This window comes from Rousettus aegyptiacus, unplaced genomic scaffold (genome assembly GCF_014176215.1).
Source record: "Rousettus aegyptiacus isolate mRouAeg1 unplaced genomic scaffold, mRouAeg1.p scaffold_m13_p_2, whole genome shotgun sequence".
Classification (NCBI taxonomy): Eukaryota; Metazoa; Chordata; class Mammalia; order Chiroptera; family Pteropodidae; genus Rousettus; species Rousettus aegyptiacus.
The window spans coordinates 95,506,060-95,524,202 of record NW_023416295.1 but is presented as its reverse complement, the minus strand read 5'-3'; the positions used below and the strand labels follow the sequence as shown (position 1 = coordinate 95,524,202).

At 44.5% G+C, this 18,143-nt stretch overlaps 2 protein-coding genes across 2 annotated transcripts in view; one reads left to right on the top strand and one right to left on the bottom strand.

The window, feature by feature from the left end:
• Positions 1–1,936: 1,936 nt before the first annotated feature.
• Positions 1,937–5,553, bottom strand: LOC107507373 (60S ribosomal protein L4-like). The gene is given in 5 exon segments (XM_036235854.1): positions 1,937–2,098; positions 2,100–2,938; positions 2,941–3,075; positions 3,838–3,935; positions 5,129–5,553. Coding segments are annotated over 5 exon segments (1,581 nt in total). The 3' UTR covers positions 1,937–2,014.
• Positions 5,552–18,143, top strand: part of B4GALNT3 (beta-1,4-N-acetyl-galactosaminyltransferase 3) — an 87,884-nt gene continuing 75,292 nt past the window's right edge. Inside the window, exon 1 of the mRNA XM_016137865.2 lies at positions 5,552–5,714. Coding sequence (XP_015993351.2) covers positions 5,552–5,714 — 163 coding nt within the window. The remainder of the gene's footprint in view (positions 5,715–18,143) is intronic.

Below are 18,143 nucleotides of genomic sequence, written 5' to 3'. Positions count from 1 at the left end.
TTGGTGGCAATATTATGCCATCAAAATTTGTCATCATGAATACATCAACTCACATATATAGTCCTGGACCTGAAGGAGGATGACAGCTAGCTCAATTGATTGAGAATAGAATTTGTGTTTCAAAGTCCAAATCCTACCCTGCCATGAAATTGATGCAGAACAGGGCGAATTTCCCTGAGTGTGTGTGGGGGAGGGATAGGAAAGGGTGGATCAAGCCCTGCACTGAGAGAAGAGGGTTCTTTGGCAGAGAGTGTAGAAAGAATTTAACACACATGTCAAGGTTAGGGTGAAAGGGAAAGTTTATTAGAAAAAGGGCAACACTCCACAGGCTGAGTGAGAGGCCTGAGAGAGTTGTGGACAGTGAGAGGAAGACACTAAGCAGGACAGTGAGGGGAACCCCGAGTGCTTGGGAGATTCAGTTTATGTATCATCCTTAGTTCCTGTGAATTATAATTTGAAGACTTCATTTACCCATTTCCTTTGATATGATATGGACATACAGTGAGGAAGAGGAAGGGTTGAATATGTAGGGTGAAAAGGTAAGAATATGTAGTATGAAAGGCCTGCTGGCAGTTCCCAGCCTCTAATCCATAGGGTTCCTCATGGTTTTAGCATAGGGAATGAATGATTTTATTTTGTGTAGGGCAGCCACTTAAAAGACTGTGTTTTCGCTGTTTCCTCTTCACAGTTGTGGGAAATGGGTTGTTAGCAATCCCAGCAGAAATCGTCCTTTGTTTTGCAGGTGTCCTGGCCTGGCTGCAGAGCTCATCATCATATTGTAGTCTCTGAATATAGCTTGGTTCAACACTTTAGTTCTCTTGCCTCTTCCCTACGTTAAGATCACTAGGAGTCAAAAAGGAATTTGGAGCAAACAGTCTGAAAACAGGGGCTTGGTGTGTGAGGACTAGCTCAGGACTGAGGAGGCAACCACTGCAGGAAAGAGAACAGAAGAGGGGGCGAGGAGAGCCACAAGTGTTTCCTGGTCTCCCCACCCCTCTCCACCTCGTACCCTCTCACCATGAGCAAGGAAAGGAATAATCAGTTTAATGTATAACAAGTGAGAAGAGGAAGGCACAGAATTGGGAAGCCTAAGAGTGATCTCTTTCCTTTTCTGAATTTCTTTGGAATTCGCTTTTTGGACTAGAAACTCGGCCTTTAAAATGTCAGATTTCTTTTTCTGTGGAATATCTTTTCTCCTCGGCTAACAGCATGCGCTCTGTTTTATATCTCTTCCGGTTCTCACATAATAGATACTTCAAGGGTTTGGTTGATTGAAGTGATTGCATATGTTTTCTCAGAAGGTTCGTTTTTGAGGCATGTTACCATGACAAAGTCCTTAAACTGACTCAACCTTCCATCTAGTCTCGTTGTTCCCAATGAGAGAGAGACTCTATTCACAGGGACCCTGGTCACCTCCCACCTGCCTCAGCCACGCTTGTACATGCTGGCCGCTCCTGTCTTTTGGTGAGAAAGAGCATGGAAAGTGGCACGCAGCTGTGGTTTGGAACTTCACAGAGACATTTCGCTGGGACTATTATTAGAGAATTGTTCTTCAGATTCACCTTTTGCTAAAGAACTACCCTGAAATTTCTGGGGGTTGTTCACTCTAAGGGCTACCTTCACCCTCAAACATTACTGAATGCCAAGTGGGTACTGCGCTATGAGGAGGAGCAGAGTTTGCCACCCCAAAATATGCCATTTTGGGATATTATTTTAGGCTGGTTATTTTTAAGAATAAGTAGACCTGAGAGAAGCTCAGAAAACCAAGTAGAAGTTACCCTTTGTAAAAAGGATATTTACATTTGTAACGGTTTAAATTTTCGTAACAATATTATCCTTACTGTGCTTACCCTAGCAAGCTCCCATGACTGACTCTCCATCCCCAAAATCTTTGTCTTTAGCAAAAAGTGATTGCTTCCACCATTTTTTTTCTGACTGCCTCTTTGATCAGGTTTTTATTCAAAATTAGCTGTCTTAAAGTCATTTGACTTTTATGGAATAAACTAATTTCAGTTTATGCCACAGGCTTCTTTTCTTCTGCGGTGGGTTTCTTTTCCACGGGCGTCTTTTCAGCTGCTGGTTTCTTGGTAGCTGCAGAACTTTTTTCCCACCAAAGGCTTCTTCTGCTTCACAACACCAACAGCCTTCTTTCTTTTCTTCCCTATCACAGGCTTCTTGCCTGGAACCCCCTTCTCATTTGATGTGGCTTCTAGTGCTGCAGCTGCTGCTGCTTTATCTACCCAGAGCTTGTGGTTCTTGGCCTGGCGAAGAATGGTGCTCTGGCGCACGGTCTTTGCATATGGGTTTAGCTTCAACATGATTCTCGGGTTTTTCAGTGGATTCTTTTTTAGGACTCTGCGTGGTGCTCGGAGGGCTCTCTGGATTTCTGAGCTTTTCAAGATTCTGCTAGGGTCTGTATTGAGTACCTTGTGCATGGGAGAGTTGTAGTTACTCTTGAGGGAGGCAGCTTTTTGCCAAGTGCAATACACCTTTTTTATATTATTCCAGGCCTTAAGTTTCTTAAAAAGCAAAGCAGCCTCCTTGGTCTTCTTGTAGCCTTCAACTTTATCTTCAACCACCAAAGCAAGTTCAAGAACTTCCTCAATACATTGACCTTTAGACATGACCAGTGCTGGTACGGTCCAGGCAGCCAGGACAGAGCAGATAGCATATCACTTCTGTGTTGTGTTCACCCTGTGGTGCCAGTGGTGCCAGGTTTTGGTTGGTGCAAACATGAGATCTCCACGGCACATATTGCCAAAAGCACTCTGGCTAGAACGATGAGTCCCACCGCCTCGAACTCTGGGAATTCGAGCCCCAGCTCTGCCAGTACCCCACAACCTAGCACTGTTTTGATGACCTGCTAATTCACTGACAGCATAGGGCTGTCTATTGTTTTTGCGCAAGTTGGTGTGAACAAACTGCACGATATAAGGTCAATAGGAGCTTTGAACACAGCTGACGAAGTGACATTTTTGCCAGATGATTCCCCCTTTTCGGAGTACACCAAAATCAGTGGACAAGCACACACCGTGGCGGGGAGAGGAGAAGGCCGCGCTCCTCTGAACTTGGTGGCTCCCACAGGAAAAAGCGGCTTCCGCCATTCTGGTTACTCAGTTTTCCTGGGTCTCTCTTATTTGTACAGAAAGTATACATGTTATTAAACTTAAATCTGTTTCCCTCCTGCTAATCTGTCCTGTGTTAATTTGGTTATTAGCCCACCCGGAAGAGCTTGAAGTGTAGAGGATAATATTTCCTCCCCAATGTGCTACATACTTAGGATATGAAGTTCCCATGTTTGAAGCCTCACAGTGAAGTTGGAGAACATGAGTTACACATAAAAGTGAATCTGAATATTATGGAGTTTCCTCAAAAAACTGAGAATCGATCTGCCATATGATCCAGCAATCCCTCTGTTGAATATTTACCCCCAAAACTTGAAAACTAATATCTGAAAAGGTATTTTCACACCGATGTTCATGGCAGCATATTTCCTGGTGGCCAGGACATGGAAGCAACCAATGTGTCCTACAATAGATGATTGGCTAAAGAAGCTGTGGAGCTCGAGATAATCATGCTAAGTGAAATAAGCCAGATAGAAAAAGCTGAAAACCACATGATATCACTTATATGTGGGATATAAACCTAAAAGCAACAAACGAACAGGATAAACAGAGATTCATGGATATGGACAATATACTAGTGGTTACCAGAGGTAGATGGGGTAAAAGGGATCAAATATGTGGTGGCATTAAAGAATTAAAAATAAATAAATAAATTAATTTAAAAAAAGTGAGTCTGTGTGTATCAGCAGGTGGGGCCCACTTTAAATAATACTAAAGCTCCAAGGAGGGTGGGGGCGCTCAGAATTGGGCTCATCCAACAAAGCTTCATAGGACCCAAAATGGATCTCGAAGAGAGTTGAACCTGACCAACTAAAAAAGAAAATGTATTGAAGGGCAGTGTGAATAAACTCGTTTTAGCTAGAGCAAGTTTCAGATGGTCACAAAGTTGGAAAAGATTCTGGAAGGCCTTGGATTCAGATTTATAGCTTGCATTTGAGTCAATAAGCACCAGGAAGCCATTAAATACTTCTAGCCAGGTGTGTGAATGTGTAAGAGATTTAAATTTTAATTTAAAGACTATCTGGTGGTAGTGGAGAGGATGGCTGCGGTGGGGTGGAGGAGTCTGGAGTGTAGACAGCTAAAGTTACAAAAGTCCACTAGAGAGGACTGGACTCCTGAACATCCTACTAAGGTGATAGCAGAGAGAAGGGAAAACATAGCACTTGATTCTGTAAACGTTCGTCTTGGAAAAGTGTTCGCATGGTATTCATTTAATTTTAAAGTGTCCAGAATGCTTTCGATCCTCCACTTTTCCCATTGGTTCTTGACCATTTTCCCCAGGAGAAAACGTGGAAAATAAAATTGCTTTATCACCTGCTGCGTGACCTGAGGCAATTTACTCTTCTCCTCTGGACCTTAATTATCTCATTTAAATCAGATGTTTTACCTGCCTGAAGGCAGAGAACTGGAATACTACAGAATGTCTTGATGATCTTTTCAACTCTAGAATGAGTTTCTTTTTTGATTTTGAATTCTTCAGAACCCTCCAACATCGACTTTTCCCAACAGCTATTTCATCCTAGTCTAGGAAAAGTCAATTGAGATTCATCCTGGAGGCCATACAACTTTCCAGTGTTTCCCGAAGGTGTGGTTGAGGCTGAGAAGGAAGTATCTTCAAATCAGATGAAACTATGGCTAATTTAAGTGGTCATTGCCTTCCAACCATCACGTTTACTCTTGTTACCTAAAATAGTAAGTGGGGTCTGTGTAGTCCACGAAAGGGCCTGGACCAAAACTTCGTATGTCACCCCGATATGAACCTCCACTTCTCCTTGGGGAGCAACACCCACAGGTGCCTGCCTGGACAATGCCTCAGTTTCCCTCAGAGTCCAGAATGTAACCCCACCTACATCCCAACTCTCTCTCCATCCCTTGTCGGGGTGTGTGTGGGGGGGGGGGATGAGGGGTGCCAGTAAGTAGTTTACTGGCCCCACTTCTTGCTTCCCCAGGCAGTCCAGAGGGGCTCTTGCCCCTTCCCAGGGCTCCTCGGGGGCGGGGCTCACCTGTGCCCCGGGGGCGGGGCCTGGACAGGTGGGTGCACTGTTGCGGCTAAGGCTGGGAGAAAGCCGGAGCCGGAGGAGTAGAGAGGAGAGGCGGGTTGGCGCGCACCTAGGGAATCTCTGGGTGGGCAGTGTGTGCGAGAGAGACAGCCGGTAGGGAGGGCGGCAGCGCGCCTGCGACGAGGAGAGGCGTGGAGAGGAGAGCCGCGCGCGGAGGACAGTCGGGGAGGAGGATCCGGGCTCCGCTCCTGGAGAGACCTGCGGCCCGGGCGCGGAGCATGAGCCGGCGCCCAGCTGGAGGGCGGCCGGGGAAGACGGCCTCGGCGCAGTCCTGAGACGCTGGGCTGGGGCTGGGACCCCGTGCGCCCGGGGCGCTGGGCCCGGCCGGGGGGCCGGGGCTGGTGGCGGCCGCCGGAGCGCAGCGCCATGGGGAGCCCCCGCGCCGCGCTGCTTCTGCTGCTCCTGCGGCCGGTCAAACGGCTGCGGCGGCGCTTCCGGCTGCTGCTGGCGATCGCCGTGGTGTCGGTGGGGCTCTGGACTCTTTATCTGGTGGCGTCGGCCCAGGTCGGCGGGAACCCCCTGAACCGGAGTAAGTAGCACCGGGAAGGGGCGGGGGAGGACGCGGAGGTGGGAGGGGGTACTACACAGTGGCCCCGGCACCGGGGAGATCCGTCTTTTATAATCAGATCCGATTTTCAGCTCGTTTTCGTCTCCAGGTGCCCGGCGCGGCCCCTCTGCCTACTCGGGGAGACAAGTGGGTGCGGCGGCCAAGCGCCGAGTTCCCGAGCCCGGGCCTGGCCACCGGGCCACATGGGGCCGGGGCATCCTTGGGGCTGCTCGTTTCTCCCGCTCGGAGGGCAATGGGGAGATAGGCTCCCCGCCCGCCCCGCGGAAATGCTGGGAGACTTGGGGCACTTCCAGCGGCGTCAGGCTTGCAGTCCCCCTGGAAGAGACACGCGCGGTGCACGCGCGGACTGGAGATTTGTGTCTGGGATGCCCTCGGCCGTCTCCACCCAGGCCGCCCGCTCCAGCCTGCGCGGCCCAAACTTTGCTCACCACCTTTTCTAGGGCTCGCTCCATTTCCTCTCCTGCTGCGTTTTCTGCGGGTCTTTATTTTAACAATACCTCCTAGAGCCACTTTTCCTCCCCTCCTCCCATACGCCACTCTCCACCCCAGCTCCTTCCACTTCCTCCACAGTCCCCCACCTCCTCTCTGAGCCGTCGCCTCTCCTGTCCTGTCCGTCCCTGCAGCTAGTTATCTGAAGCCCTCCTTGAGAACCCTGGGGAATTTACCAAACTCCCCAGACTCTGCTTAAGGAGACAATGTGCAGGACATTGGACCACTTAATTCTTTTTAACTTTGCCAAAGCCACTTAATGTTTCTGTGCCTCAGTTTCCTCCTAGGAGAATGGAGGAGGGAATGGTCTCTCTTTCTACTTTAAAAGTTATGGCAATCGAGGTGCTTTTCAATTTAGTACTGATGGAGCTAACGAGGTAAAACTGAAAGTGTCAGAGACCCGTAAAGGGCCATGTAATAATCGGAAGGAGTGGAGAGACTCCCAGAATTACCAGATTACCTTCTCAAGCCCAAGGAGCAGAAATTCATAGTTCTAGAACATCACCTTTCACGCCTTCGCTTCCCCCTTTCAGGAAGCAAGGAATGACTGATGAAATTGCTGGTGAGAAGATGCTCTGACAGGCCCTTGTGTCAACTGCTCTGCCCAGAGTTGGGTGTGGTGCTTTGCTTCCTGTGGCTAAAGAGAGGGAATTATTAGGGTCAGTGATTGAGCTGGTTCAGGGTAGAGAGATGTTTATGGTGGAACCTCTCACTGTGTGGCAGTTGAAATAATTCTGGTTGTGAGTTAGGAGACTGGGGTTCCAATCCTGGTTCTGCCACTAACTAATTGAGGAGTCAAGGGAAAAATGACAGTTTCTCTGGTGGAAGGAGGAAGTAGGACCAATTGATCACCAAGGAGAGTTCTTCTGATGACTGAAATCTGCCTTCCTATAGTTAGTTCTTTCTTCCCCTGAGCTTTATTCTTTCCTCTGAAAGACAGAGAAGCTACCTTTCCATACCCTTCATAGTCCCAAATGGATGAACGCAATTGGAGTGTGTGTAGGTGGGAGGCCCTGGAGAGGGAGGTATCTCCTACCTTTCCTCCTTGGGACACCTCTTCTCAGTGTGGGCACCATTTTATTAATGTGGCCAGTGGGCTCCTCTGCACCAATTAAAAATATAGAGGAAAGCAGTTGCTTTGTGACCCTGAAATCGGTGATCTCCCTTCCTTCCCCTCCTGCCCTCACACACTTACTTTCTTTTTTTAACCTCAAATCTGCTTTCTCCTCAGAGACCAGAACCAATTTGCCATAATCAGAATCTCACACTTTGGCTCCCAGTTTTGTCTCTTGTTAGTTGTCTCATCCTTAGCCATCAATTCTTGGGTCTGTTTGGTTTCCCTTCTAGATATATCTTAACTCTCTGACTGAGTTTCCTTATTCTTTGTTTCCTTTCCAAACTGACCCTTCTCCAGAAAAAAATGTTACCAGCTTCCTATTCTAGAACTGGCTTTCTGTTTCCCTAGCCATCATTTTTAACAAGACTCCAAGCCTGGGCACTGATGGATCACTCGTTTTCTCTTCTCTGCCTTCTAGAACTCTGAAACCCATCTGCTCCCCAGGGTGGCTTTTCATGCTGGGCTGTCTCATTGTGTTCCACTCTTTCCTTGATTTTCTTTTGGAATGAGCTTTAGACAGTGGCTGTGGTTTCTGGTCCCTTGTCTTCCATTCTTCTTTGTTTTTAAGAGGTCCAGGCATCTTGCATCAAAGTCCTCTTGTCCATATGGGTCTTACTCTCAGCTCAAAGCTATTCCTCTGAAAGGAGATCAAGGGAGGAAGAATTAGGAAATAGAGAGGTAGGAAGGGAGTTGCTAGCATTCCTTCCTCTACACCTTGGCCTATCAACAGCAACCAGGGTAGTAAAACTTCCCCTCCCAGGACTGTACCCATGGCCTTGACCACAGCAACCAAAGTCTCATCTTGGCTATGCTCCCCAACAAGCCACCCTGCATCTTCTGTCTAGTAATCCCTGCCAACTCACTCCACCACCAGCTTTCCTGTCATCTGTAAGGCCAGCCTTCATTACCAAGAACCTTTCATTTGTCTGTCCCTGTGTGACTGGTACATCAATCTGGTCACAAACTCCAGGGTGGTAAAGTAATGACAGGGGAGCTGGTTTCCTGCTCTATCTTCATGGTATAACCCAGTAGTTTAAGATATGGATGATGTGCAATTTGGGCTCCATATGTAAAAAAAGATACAACCACAATTGGAGTAACTTCAGAGAAAAGCAACTGAAATCATTAACAGATAGAAAACGGGTCTCTTGGACAAAAGCATTAGAGCTGTTAACTCACTCATTTAAACAACTATTTAGCACATATCTTGAGCAAGGCATTGTGCTAGGTCACTGAGATATAATAAGTAGGTAATAGTTTCTGGCCTCTCAACAGCTCTCAAGGAAGGGAGTTCAGGTGCATATGTAAAAAATATGAAGCAGTCATTAAGTTTTAAAAATGTAGAACCCAGATTTTTTCTGTGATGCTTCTGGAAATGGAACACAGCGTTTTCGACTAATTTCATGGAAGTGGTGACATTTCAGGAGATCCGAAGAGTTGGTGAGATTTTAATGGGTACAGAAAGAAAAGGCTACTCCAGTCAGAAAGAGCAGCATAAACAAAGACCAAGAGTCAGGGTAAGGTTAGTATTTGGGATTGTTGAAGCTCTAGGTCTGGTGCAGCAGAGGGTATGAAGGTGAATATACAATGTCACTGTATTATGAAAGACTTTGAATAACAACCTTAAAGAGTGTCATTTATAGGTAAGAGAAAGCAGCTGGAAGTTTTAGAATATGGTAGCCATGTAGAATGGAATGGACAAGGGCAATAGAGTAATACTTTGGTAGGAATGGTTAGTACTTGAACGGGGTCCCTTGTTGTGGCTTGCATTAGACCTTTAGCTGCTGGGTCATGAAGCTCTCCTTCATGAACAGGTCAGGGTAGTGGGCATTCAGAGGGCCTGGGTAGTCACTGTATCCCAACATGTTCATATGTATTTCAGTATTTTAATAACTGGTAAGCTGTATAGGTATGTACTGGCTGAAAAGAAGCCCTGGGAACAGACGATATTGGAAGTTAGACTCCATTCTGGCAGGTTTTAACAAGTTATACCCATTTGTTCAGATTGAATTAGCTAAGTCCTGCCTGAGGGCAGAGGTCTGAGCTAAATGGTATATAGGTTCTTTGCTCTATAATTGATCTGCTGGGACCAACTTGGTGCTAGAGCCAAGAGATCATGTTTGGGCACAGAGCCAGGGCTGAATGAGAGTGTGTGCCAGCTATCGAGATCTTGCAAGGCTGGTTCAGGTATGTTCAAATTTAAGTTCCAGGTTTACCTGCTGAATCCCAAAGTGTTCTTAGGCGCAGGGATTAATCGGCTTTCACTACCTTAAATCTACATCACATCTCTGGTTGGCTCTTGTGATTTCTAATTGACTTTGAGTGGGCTGAGGAGGCACACCTACAGATATCATCGGGCAAGCACTTCTGCTCCTGGGGTCACGACAGCCATTCAGATTTGGAAAGGATACAAACCAGTACCAGAGGTAACTCAGGGCAGAACAGTAATCTGAGACGCAGGCAGGGAGAGAGGGAGAAACAAATGAGACAGATGTGTGGGCAGAGCAAGGGATGGTGTGGCTTAGAGTTGAAACTCAGAGCAGAGGCGAGTGGAGAAAGGAAGAACAACAGCTTCACTTGTGCCTTATGGCCTGGGACTCTCTCACCGCCCTGGCTGTGCTGGCCTTCTTTCCCACGGAACCTCTGGCTCCTGTTCTTGTGTCCTACTTACCTCTCTTGACACCACCATTCTGGTCACCCAGGTGCTGCGTGTAACTTCCAATCAGTATTCAAATCTGGTCACATAGTAGGCACTCAAATAAATACCTTCTGGTTATGGGTAATAAGCTCTGACTTTCTGAGCATCTGATAGGTTAGTTTCCACTGGCAGATACTTTTTTTTAATCAGTGAAGGATCCAAGAATAGAACCTAGGAATTGTTCCTAGAGCCATACATAATACATATAAACAATAGCCCTTAAACACAAATGCAAAAGATAAGAATTAAGCCATCAATGCTTTTTTTTTTTTTTTAAATTATATGTATGTTCTTCGGACCTAGCACTGTGCATCATTAACACAGTGTGTGACAACAGGAGACCTTACCTAGACCTGGCGTCTTCTTGCCCCATCTTTTCAGTCTCTGTCTTGACCTGGCCAGCAAAATTGCAGCAACATAGACATCCTCTCTATCTTGCCCACCACCCAGGACCCCTCAGACTGAGTTGAGGCCCCATTTGCCTGCTGGCCGGTACTGGGTCTCTTATCACTCCTTGTCCTGAGAGTTGTTCATGGTTATAAGTACTTTGCAGCAAAAGGCTTTCTAAGGCAACCGCTTCTGTGCTGGCTTTAGGAGAGGCTGGTAGTTGCACTGCAGTAATTTTCCAGGCCATGAAGCCTGGTCTTGCCCTCTAGTGCTGAGCTTTATGGAGCGGAGCAGAGCAGCGCAGCCACCATAGCAGAGTTTGCTTTGGAATGGGGCCTGGAGGCTGTTCCTGGAGTCGGCCGCTCACTGTCTAGTTCTCTACCAAGTTCCACCAGACTCAAAATCTACCCTTTTATTTTCCATGAGCCTTTTTCCTTATAGCCAAGGATAATGAGGTCTAAACTAGGCCAACCATACATTTTGAGCTTTCAGCTAATTCTCGTTTGACCTTGTGATCCACAATTAATAGATATATATGTTATCTGATGTAAAAAAAAATACTACTGGAAGAGGTGAGAACAGTTTGGATGGTATATACAAAAGACATTGGGCTAAATGTTATATATTCTGAGCAAAGCATTATAGATGGATCTTTCAACTTTTACAGACTCTTAGTGTCTACCAACTGCTGTGTTCAGTATTAGAAGTATTCATGAGACAAGCAAAAATGAATAATCTTTTCATCTTGTGATATTTTAGTATGTACTTTTTTATACTAATCTTTTTTCATTTCTTTACTAACCAACTTTTTTTTTTTTTTTTTTTTTAAGAAAATCAGGTTTACAGGTTGTCCCTGTCTCTGGTTGTGTGTGTGTTTTCAAAACTTTTCATTGAAATGTCTTGTATGTACATAAAAATGCACATATAAGTGTACAGTTTGAGGAATTTCCACAAACTGAACAGACCTGTATCACAAGCACTCTGATGAAAAAATAGAACACTACCAGCACCACAACAGCCCCCCTTGGGCTTCCTTTCAGTCACTACCATGAGCATAGATTAAGTTAGCCTATTTTTTTACTTTATGTATGAAAATGTGATTTACTTAAAAAATATTTATGATTAAAAAATAATACATGTTCTTTATATCAGATGACAGCTGTGTATCTGGACCACATTAACCCTGTAATTTTTTTTGTGCTTTAGGCACCCCAGTACAACTGATAGATACACTAAGGAAGTGGTCAAGTAAGACCAAATGCTCTGAGATACAGCCCTGCGAAATTCTGCATTAGATCTGCTGCAAGGATGGGATTGAAAAACATTGCCCTATGTGAGAGCCCTCCCAGAATACTAGAAATAGCTATGATTCTCTCGAGCAATCAATTTGTTTAATTTTTTTTATTGGCCATATAAACTGTAAAACCACTCAGGTTTCTCTCTTTGTGTTGGTTACTGGAAAACTGAAGAATTTAATTGTTGGTTCATCGGAAAAAAAAGTGCAAAAGATTTTATGATCTGCATTTTGGTGTCAATTTTATGCCAATACCTTTATTTTTCCTTTTTTCCCCATCACTACTTCTAGTTTATGTCATCTTATATTCTGTGGTCCTTGTAAGCCACTTAAATTTTTTTCTGGACCAAATCGAGGCATAAAATACATCAAAAGTGCTATGGTATACATAAAAGTATGAAGAAGAAATTAACAATCACCTATAATCCCACTACTCTGACCTAGAGATTATTGAAAAAAAAAAAAGTATAATCAGTGATAAAAATGCTGGAATCTGGAATACCTTAACAAGAATTCTCTATTAAAAACACAGGAAAGTTGAACAAGTACTTTTTTTGTGTGTGTCTTTATTAAGGTATTGAAAAATTGAATGACCTTCAAAAATAAATTCCTACCTCCTTATGTATGAAAAGAATATGAAAAGCTTGGAGTTTACTGATAGGTATTGGGACCTGAGCGACTGTTATTTTAAACAATGACATAAATACAAGAAAAATTCATAAGGCTTGGGGCATCCCTGACACTACTAATGAAACAACTGAGAAATCCAGACAGGAAGGCCAGGAAAGTTAGGTTGGCTCCTATGCCCTCAGACTTGTGGGGAGACCATGAGCACAAAGACTTGTGACCACTGCCCAGCCCATGGCTCTTGGATGCATAAAGTCTCAAACATCAGAGATCCATCCCATTTACTAACAGATGAAAAATCAGGCCTGGCAGAGATGTTATTTGCCTTCTCTGTCCATTCTTTTTAAACTGTATTCTTGTGCAGAGCAGGGGCTATGCTTGCATTCAGCTTCATAGTAGGTAGAATTGTGTTTTATGGCAGGGGTCCCTAACCCCTGGGTCATGGACCGGTGGGAACTGGGCTGCACAGTAGGAGGTGAGTGGTGGGCAAGCCAGCGAAGCTTCATCTGTATTTGCAGCCTCTGCCCAGAGTTAGCATCACTACCACAGCTCCACCTCAGATCATAAAGCATTAGATTCTCATAGGCATATTGGTCCCTGGTGCCAAAAAAGTTGAGGACTGCTGCTTTATGGTATCAGGACCTGGGAGGAGGCCTAAGGATTGGAAAAGGAGAAAGGTGGGAGTGGGAATAGAGAAATGATATTCCAAACAGAATCAAGGATTTTATAAATGCCCAAAACATTGAGCGATGTGAGTTTTTCAATTTTTATTTATTTTGCTAACCTTCAATCACTTCAGAGATGATTCATTTTAAAACTGAAAATGTTTATGGAGCATTTACTTTTTTATGGAGGAGCAAGTGGGATAAAAAGCATTGATAGTTCCCGAAAAAAATTAAGGAATTCGAAGACAGGGCAGGGTTCAAATCCAAGCTCTCTGTAACTCATCAGTTGTATAAGATACTTACCTTTTCAAGTCTAATGCTTCCTTTGGTAATGGGGTTATAATGCCTTCTCTGTAGTGCTTTCCTCATGACTAAAGTTTAGTGAGCCTACCACATATTAGGTGCCCAATTAGATTTAACATAAGCCTAGCACACATAAGGAGCTCAGTGAATGGTGGTTCCCATCTCTTCCGCTCAGAGTTTACAGTCTGGTAGGAATTAGAGAATTACAGGGCAGGCAGGAGTGGATAGATACATTCCTCAACTAGCCCTTTTGCCGGTGCTCCTTCAACTGCTCAGTCCATGACACAGCCATATCCTCAGCAGTCTCCAGGCCATCTGCAGCCAGCACCTGCCACCAAATACACATTCTTTAAAGACTCTTTTTTTTTTTTTCTCCATGATGTTCAGTGCTGCCTCCAGGCTTCCTTTCTGATTTCGGGTGAATATTTGCATGGGGGTGGGAGGCAGGGAGGAGTAGGCTAGAAGGCAAGGATTTTGCTGAGAATGAGAGATGTTTTGTGGATGTGCCAGGACACAAAAAATCAGCAGTTGGGAAAAGCTAACTTGTTCCTCTGCTGCATGCCCCTGAGTCCATGCTGAGGATTTCTAGGACTGAAGGCAGGAACGTTTGGCAGGTATCTCAGTTTCTATCCTAGCTTCGTACATGACTTTTGGAGGGTCCTTGGGCAAGCCCCTTTTCTTTGCAGAGTTTCAGTTTCCTAATCTTTGGAATGGGGTGCCTCTTTCAGGGATAGGTTTGGAACCTCTCCAGTGTCTCTTAGGGGGCAAGGGGACAGCCAATCTTTGACATTCTAGCCCTGTTCTTTCAAGATAGTTGCCTGAACTGAGAGGTCACAGCTATTCCAGTGCTTCTGACTACTTGGTCTCCAAGGTTATCTCTCACAACATGGTCTCCATACAAAAAGTTGCCTCAAAGATTAAAGGCCTCTCTCCTGAGATCTTCTTACAAATCCTCTGATCTACTCCTTTCCACCCTGCCTGCCAACTTAGGGTTCAAACGGATGCATGCAGCCTTGTGCACACACATACCCTCCCTCGCCAACCAGCTGGTCTCCTAACTGCTCATCACCACCTGTGTCAAGGATTGGTAGGGGGAGGGAGGACATTGAGGAATTTCCTTGTGAACCAGGGACAAGTGTTAATATGTATTCTTAGTTCTTGGTTTTCTTTTTCATTTCAGCTGAGTTGAGGGCCTGAGGAAAGAGACAGGAGGATAGGGAGCACATCTCAGGTAAGCGACTTCCAGCAGAGAAGGCAGGGAAACAATTTGTTACATAGGAACAAAGAAATGGGAAATTTAGGGAGAGAGATTGACAGAGAGACATCTACCCCCTTTTTCCCCCTGCTTTATTCAATGATTATATTTTCAAACCTGTAAGTTTTATTTGGCTTCATTTCGAATTGGATTCTTTTTTAAATACTATATTCTTTTGTTTTTAATAATTTAAAACAAATTTATTTTATCTATTGTCTAAAGTTGTGTTGCCCAAACTATCTGCTCGCTGTTTTGACATTCACATCTTAATTTTTGGCCCCTGGCAATTTTCCTCACTCACAGAGAGGTTAACTGGGTAAATAAAAAGTTTTGTCATTTTATCCAGCATTGGCTAGTATTTTGCTGTATTTCCCAAAAGGAAGTCCTTCGGCTTGAAGCGAAGTAAAAGTTTGGGGAATACAAATTCTGAGGCTCACAGGGTGTGAAGGAGACGAGGTTGAAAGGTGGTTGTGACGTAGCTGTGGAGTGTGCAGTACCAGACTGCTGAATTTGGACTCGGTAGGGAGCAACATAAATTTTTTAAAGCAGGAATTTGGTATGATGGAAGGCAATGTTTTATTTCCATCCACTGATTCATACTTTAATTCTTCAGGTATTTAGTGAAAACCTTTTATGTTCTAGGAATTGTGATTATAGGTAGATTAAGCTGTTGGAAGCTTGCAGGATGGCTTGGAGATAGAGTCCATCCAGATGATTGTTGCAGAGTCCTAAAGTGTGGTCGATGAGTGCCTAGATGAGAAGGGTGACAGAAGAAAGCTGAGAGCTGTCAAAGAGAGAAGTGACAAATGACAGAATTTGGTGGTAGAGATGATGTAGAAGGCAACAGAATACTAAAATTCTGGGTTTCACACATGTTTCTCTGGTGACACTCCTCCACGATCATTTAATTAAGGGTTGTCTTGCACTCCAAGCATCTCAAAAATGTTCTCATGAGAAAAAAAGTGCTTTCATTTCTCCTTACGCTTTTCTCTCTAGGACTTGGATACTGTGCTGGTCCTGCAGAAAAATACAAAGGGACAGGAGATACTCAACAAATAGTTCTTGAGCACTCATATGTGCCAGGAAATGTGTAGGTATTAGGGACATAGAAGGAAACCAGAAATTTAAAGGCTTAACTTTTATGGAGCTTATATTTTATGAGGAAAAGACATGATAAACACATAAACAAATAGATTAGTGATGATCAGATGGTGGTGAGTTCTTGGAAGAAAGTGAAACGTGATAATGGCACAAAGTTTCCGAATGGAGGGGTGAGAGAAAAGACTAGCTTGGAGAGTAAGGGGCCTCTCTGAGAAGGGACTTCCTTAAAATAGATAAAGTGAGGATAAAGGACACAATTAAGGATTAAGCACTCAGTGTGAGGATAATGAGTACTTTAGGAATTCAGGGAATAGGGCCTGGGTAGAAGAGGAAAAGAATGTAGACAGGGTCATTGCTCGTTTTCAGGATGCACATCTCCTTCCTGCTGCTTCCTATTGCCCTGAAAACAATGTCCTCCTTCACCTTCCTGGCAGGAATAGAGTCGGCCTCCACTCTCCTGGGAGTACCTGAGAAAGAAGTGCTGACTAGGGGCTCTGTTTGGGCCTGGGCAAGAGTGGTTGTTTTTCCTTACAAATTTGGATCCCAAAACCAGGATTGAAGAGAGGATGTCTTATTGACAGCCCAATTAGCATGAACTCTTCTCCTCCTTCCCTCACGGCATTTTTCCATACCTCCCTTCGTACACTTATCAAAGTCTGCCTTGCATTAGAGTTATTTATATCTGTTTTTCTTTCTCCACGAGCTTGTGCATTTCTATAGTGCTGGACTTGGGATTTCCCCCACCCCCTACCCCCTTTATCTCCCTGGTGCAGAGACTTTTTTCACCTTTGTGGCTTGCATGCACTTGTAGAATCTGATGAAGAAATTGAACCCTCTCCCCAGAAAATTGCCTTCCCCTCATATATTTTGCATGCTATTTTGGGGAGGTTCACAGGCCCCTGACACCTATCCATGGATGCCTTGTTAAGAACTCTGCCTGAGTGCTTTGCCCAGCATCTTGTACATGGTAAGTTCTCAGAGTTTGGGTGACTTGAGGACTTCCTCCTAATTACATTCCTTTACTCTGGTTGCAGGGGATAGATGTTAGGTGGTCTTCCCTCAGATTCCTGAATGCTGCTCTCCAGTCTCATGCTATTCCTTCTGCTTGCCTTTCAGAATGTTGCCCATTCATTCAGTCCTATCTCTTTCCTGAAACCTTCCTCAATTATTTCAGTTCCAACTGACCTCATCCTTTTTGGAAGTTTTCTTGCACTTAAGTGGTCTCAAACTCAAGTTGATATTTTCTTATATTATTATCTTTTAGATAATTTCTTTTGTTCCTAATTCATGTGGGTCTGGCTTGTGTAGGTTATTAGAGAAGCCAGTGATGGCCCTAAAGTATCTGGTCGTGGCAGTCTGCTTCACCCTCCCCCCAGCATTGATGGAGTGCTTGGTAGTTAACTTAGAATTTAGTCAGGACAGATTCACCATGCCCACGTTTCCTCCATACAGACACAGCCATCTTTTCTGCCTTAGTACCGGAGGCTGCTGTTGTATCCCCCACTCCATCTGCCAGTGTCTTTACTCCTCCTCTTCTTCATCCTTCATAACATAGTGGTCAAGAGCAAGTCTCTGAAATCAGACTACCTGAGCTTGAACCCCAGCTCCAGTGCTTAGTAAGCCGTGCCTCAACTAGCAGATTACTGAGCGTCAGTATGCCCCAGTTCCTTATCTGTAAAATGAGAATATTAATAGTAACTACCTCATTGGGGTTTCGTTGTGACAATTAAATGAAATAATATGTATAAAGAACAGTTCCTGATACATAATGTTTAATAAATGTTGGCTGCTGTTATTCTTTATTATCATTTAATCAGCTTTAAAGTGCCATTTCTCTGATTGGTTTTTAGGCACTGCCTTTCACAAAGTATTCTAGAACAGGAATGGATTTCAGAGATTTTCAAAATTCTAAGATAGAAAATACCTGCATTTCTTATTTAGGCCAATGTCAGACTTCTCCAATAGAATGTGGAATTCTCCTGCTGAGCCCAGATGCAGTCTCAATATTTCTCAACATAGCTCCCCATGCAGTCGCTACAAATTGATTTGAGTTGCCTCTTAAAATATATTAAAATACGTCTGTTTGCCCAACTTCCTGGTTTTACCAACGTGGAATTTAAGGCCTTGTGAATTTTAAGCAGCCTGCCTAGAGAGCAGTGCTGGGCTCAGAACTCCCGATGCTTGGGCAATGCTCTTTACAACACACCCTACCACTTATGCTCATTCCTTTTTTGTTTGCTAAGAACACTTCCTTTTAATGTCTGAGTTTCATGAGGCCTTTTTTTCCTACCTGTCCAAGCAATCTGACATGCACACAACCCATTTTCAAGTCTTTTTATCTTTTTTTGGCAGTGAACTGACTGGAGTTATTGCCACTTAGGTAGGGGTAAATCATGCACCTGACCCAGCTGCTGTTGGGGGTGATCTGTGGGTTTTCTGACCTTTCTCCAGTGA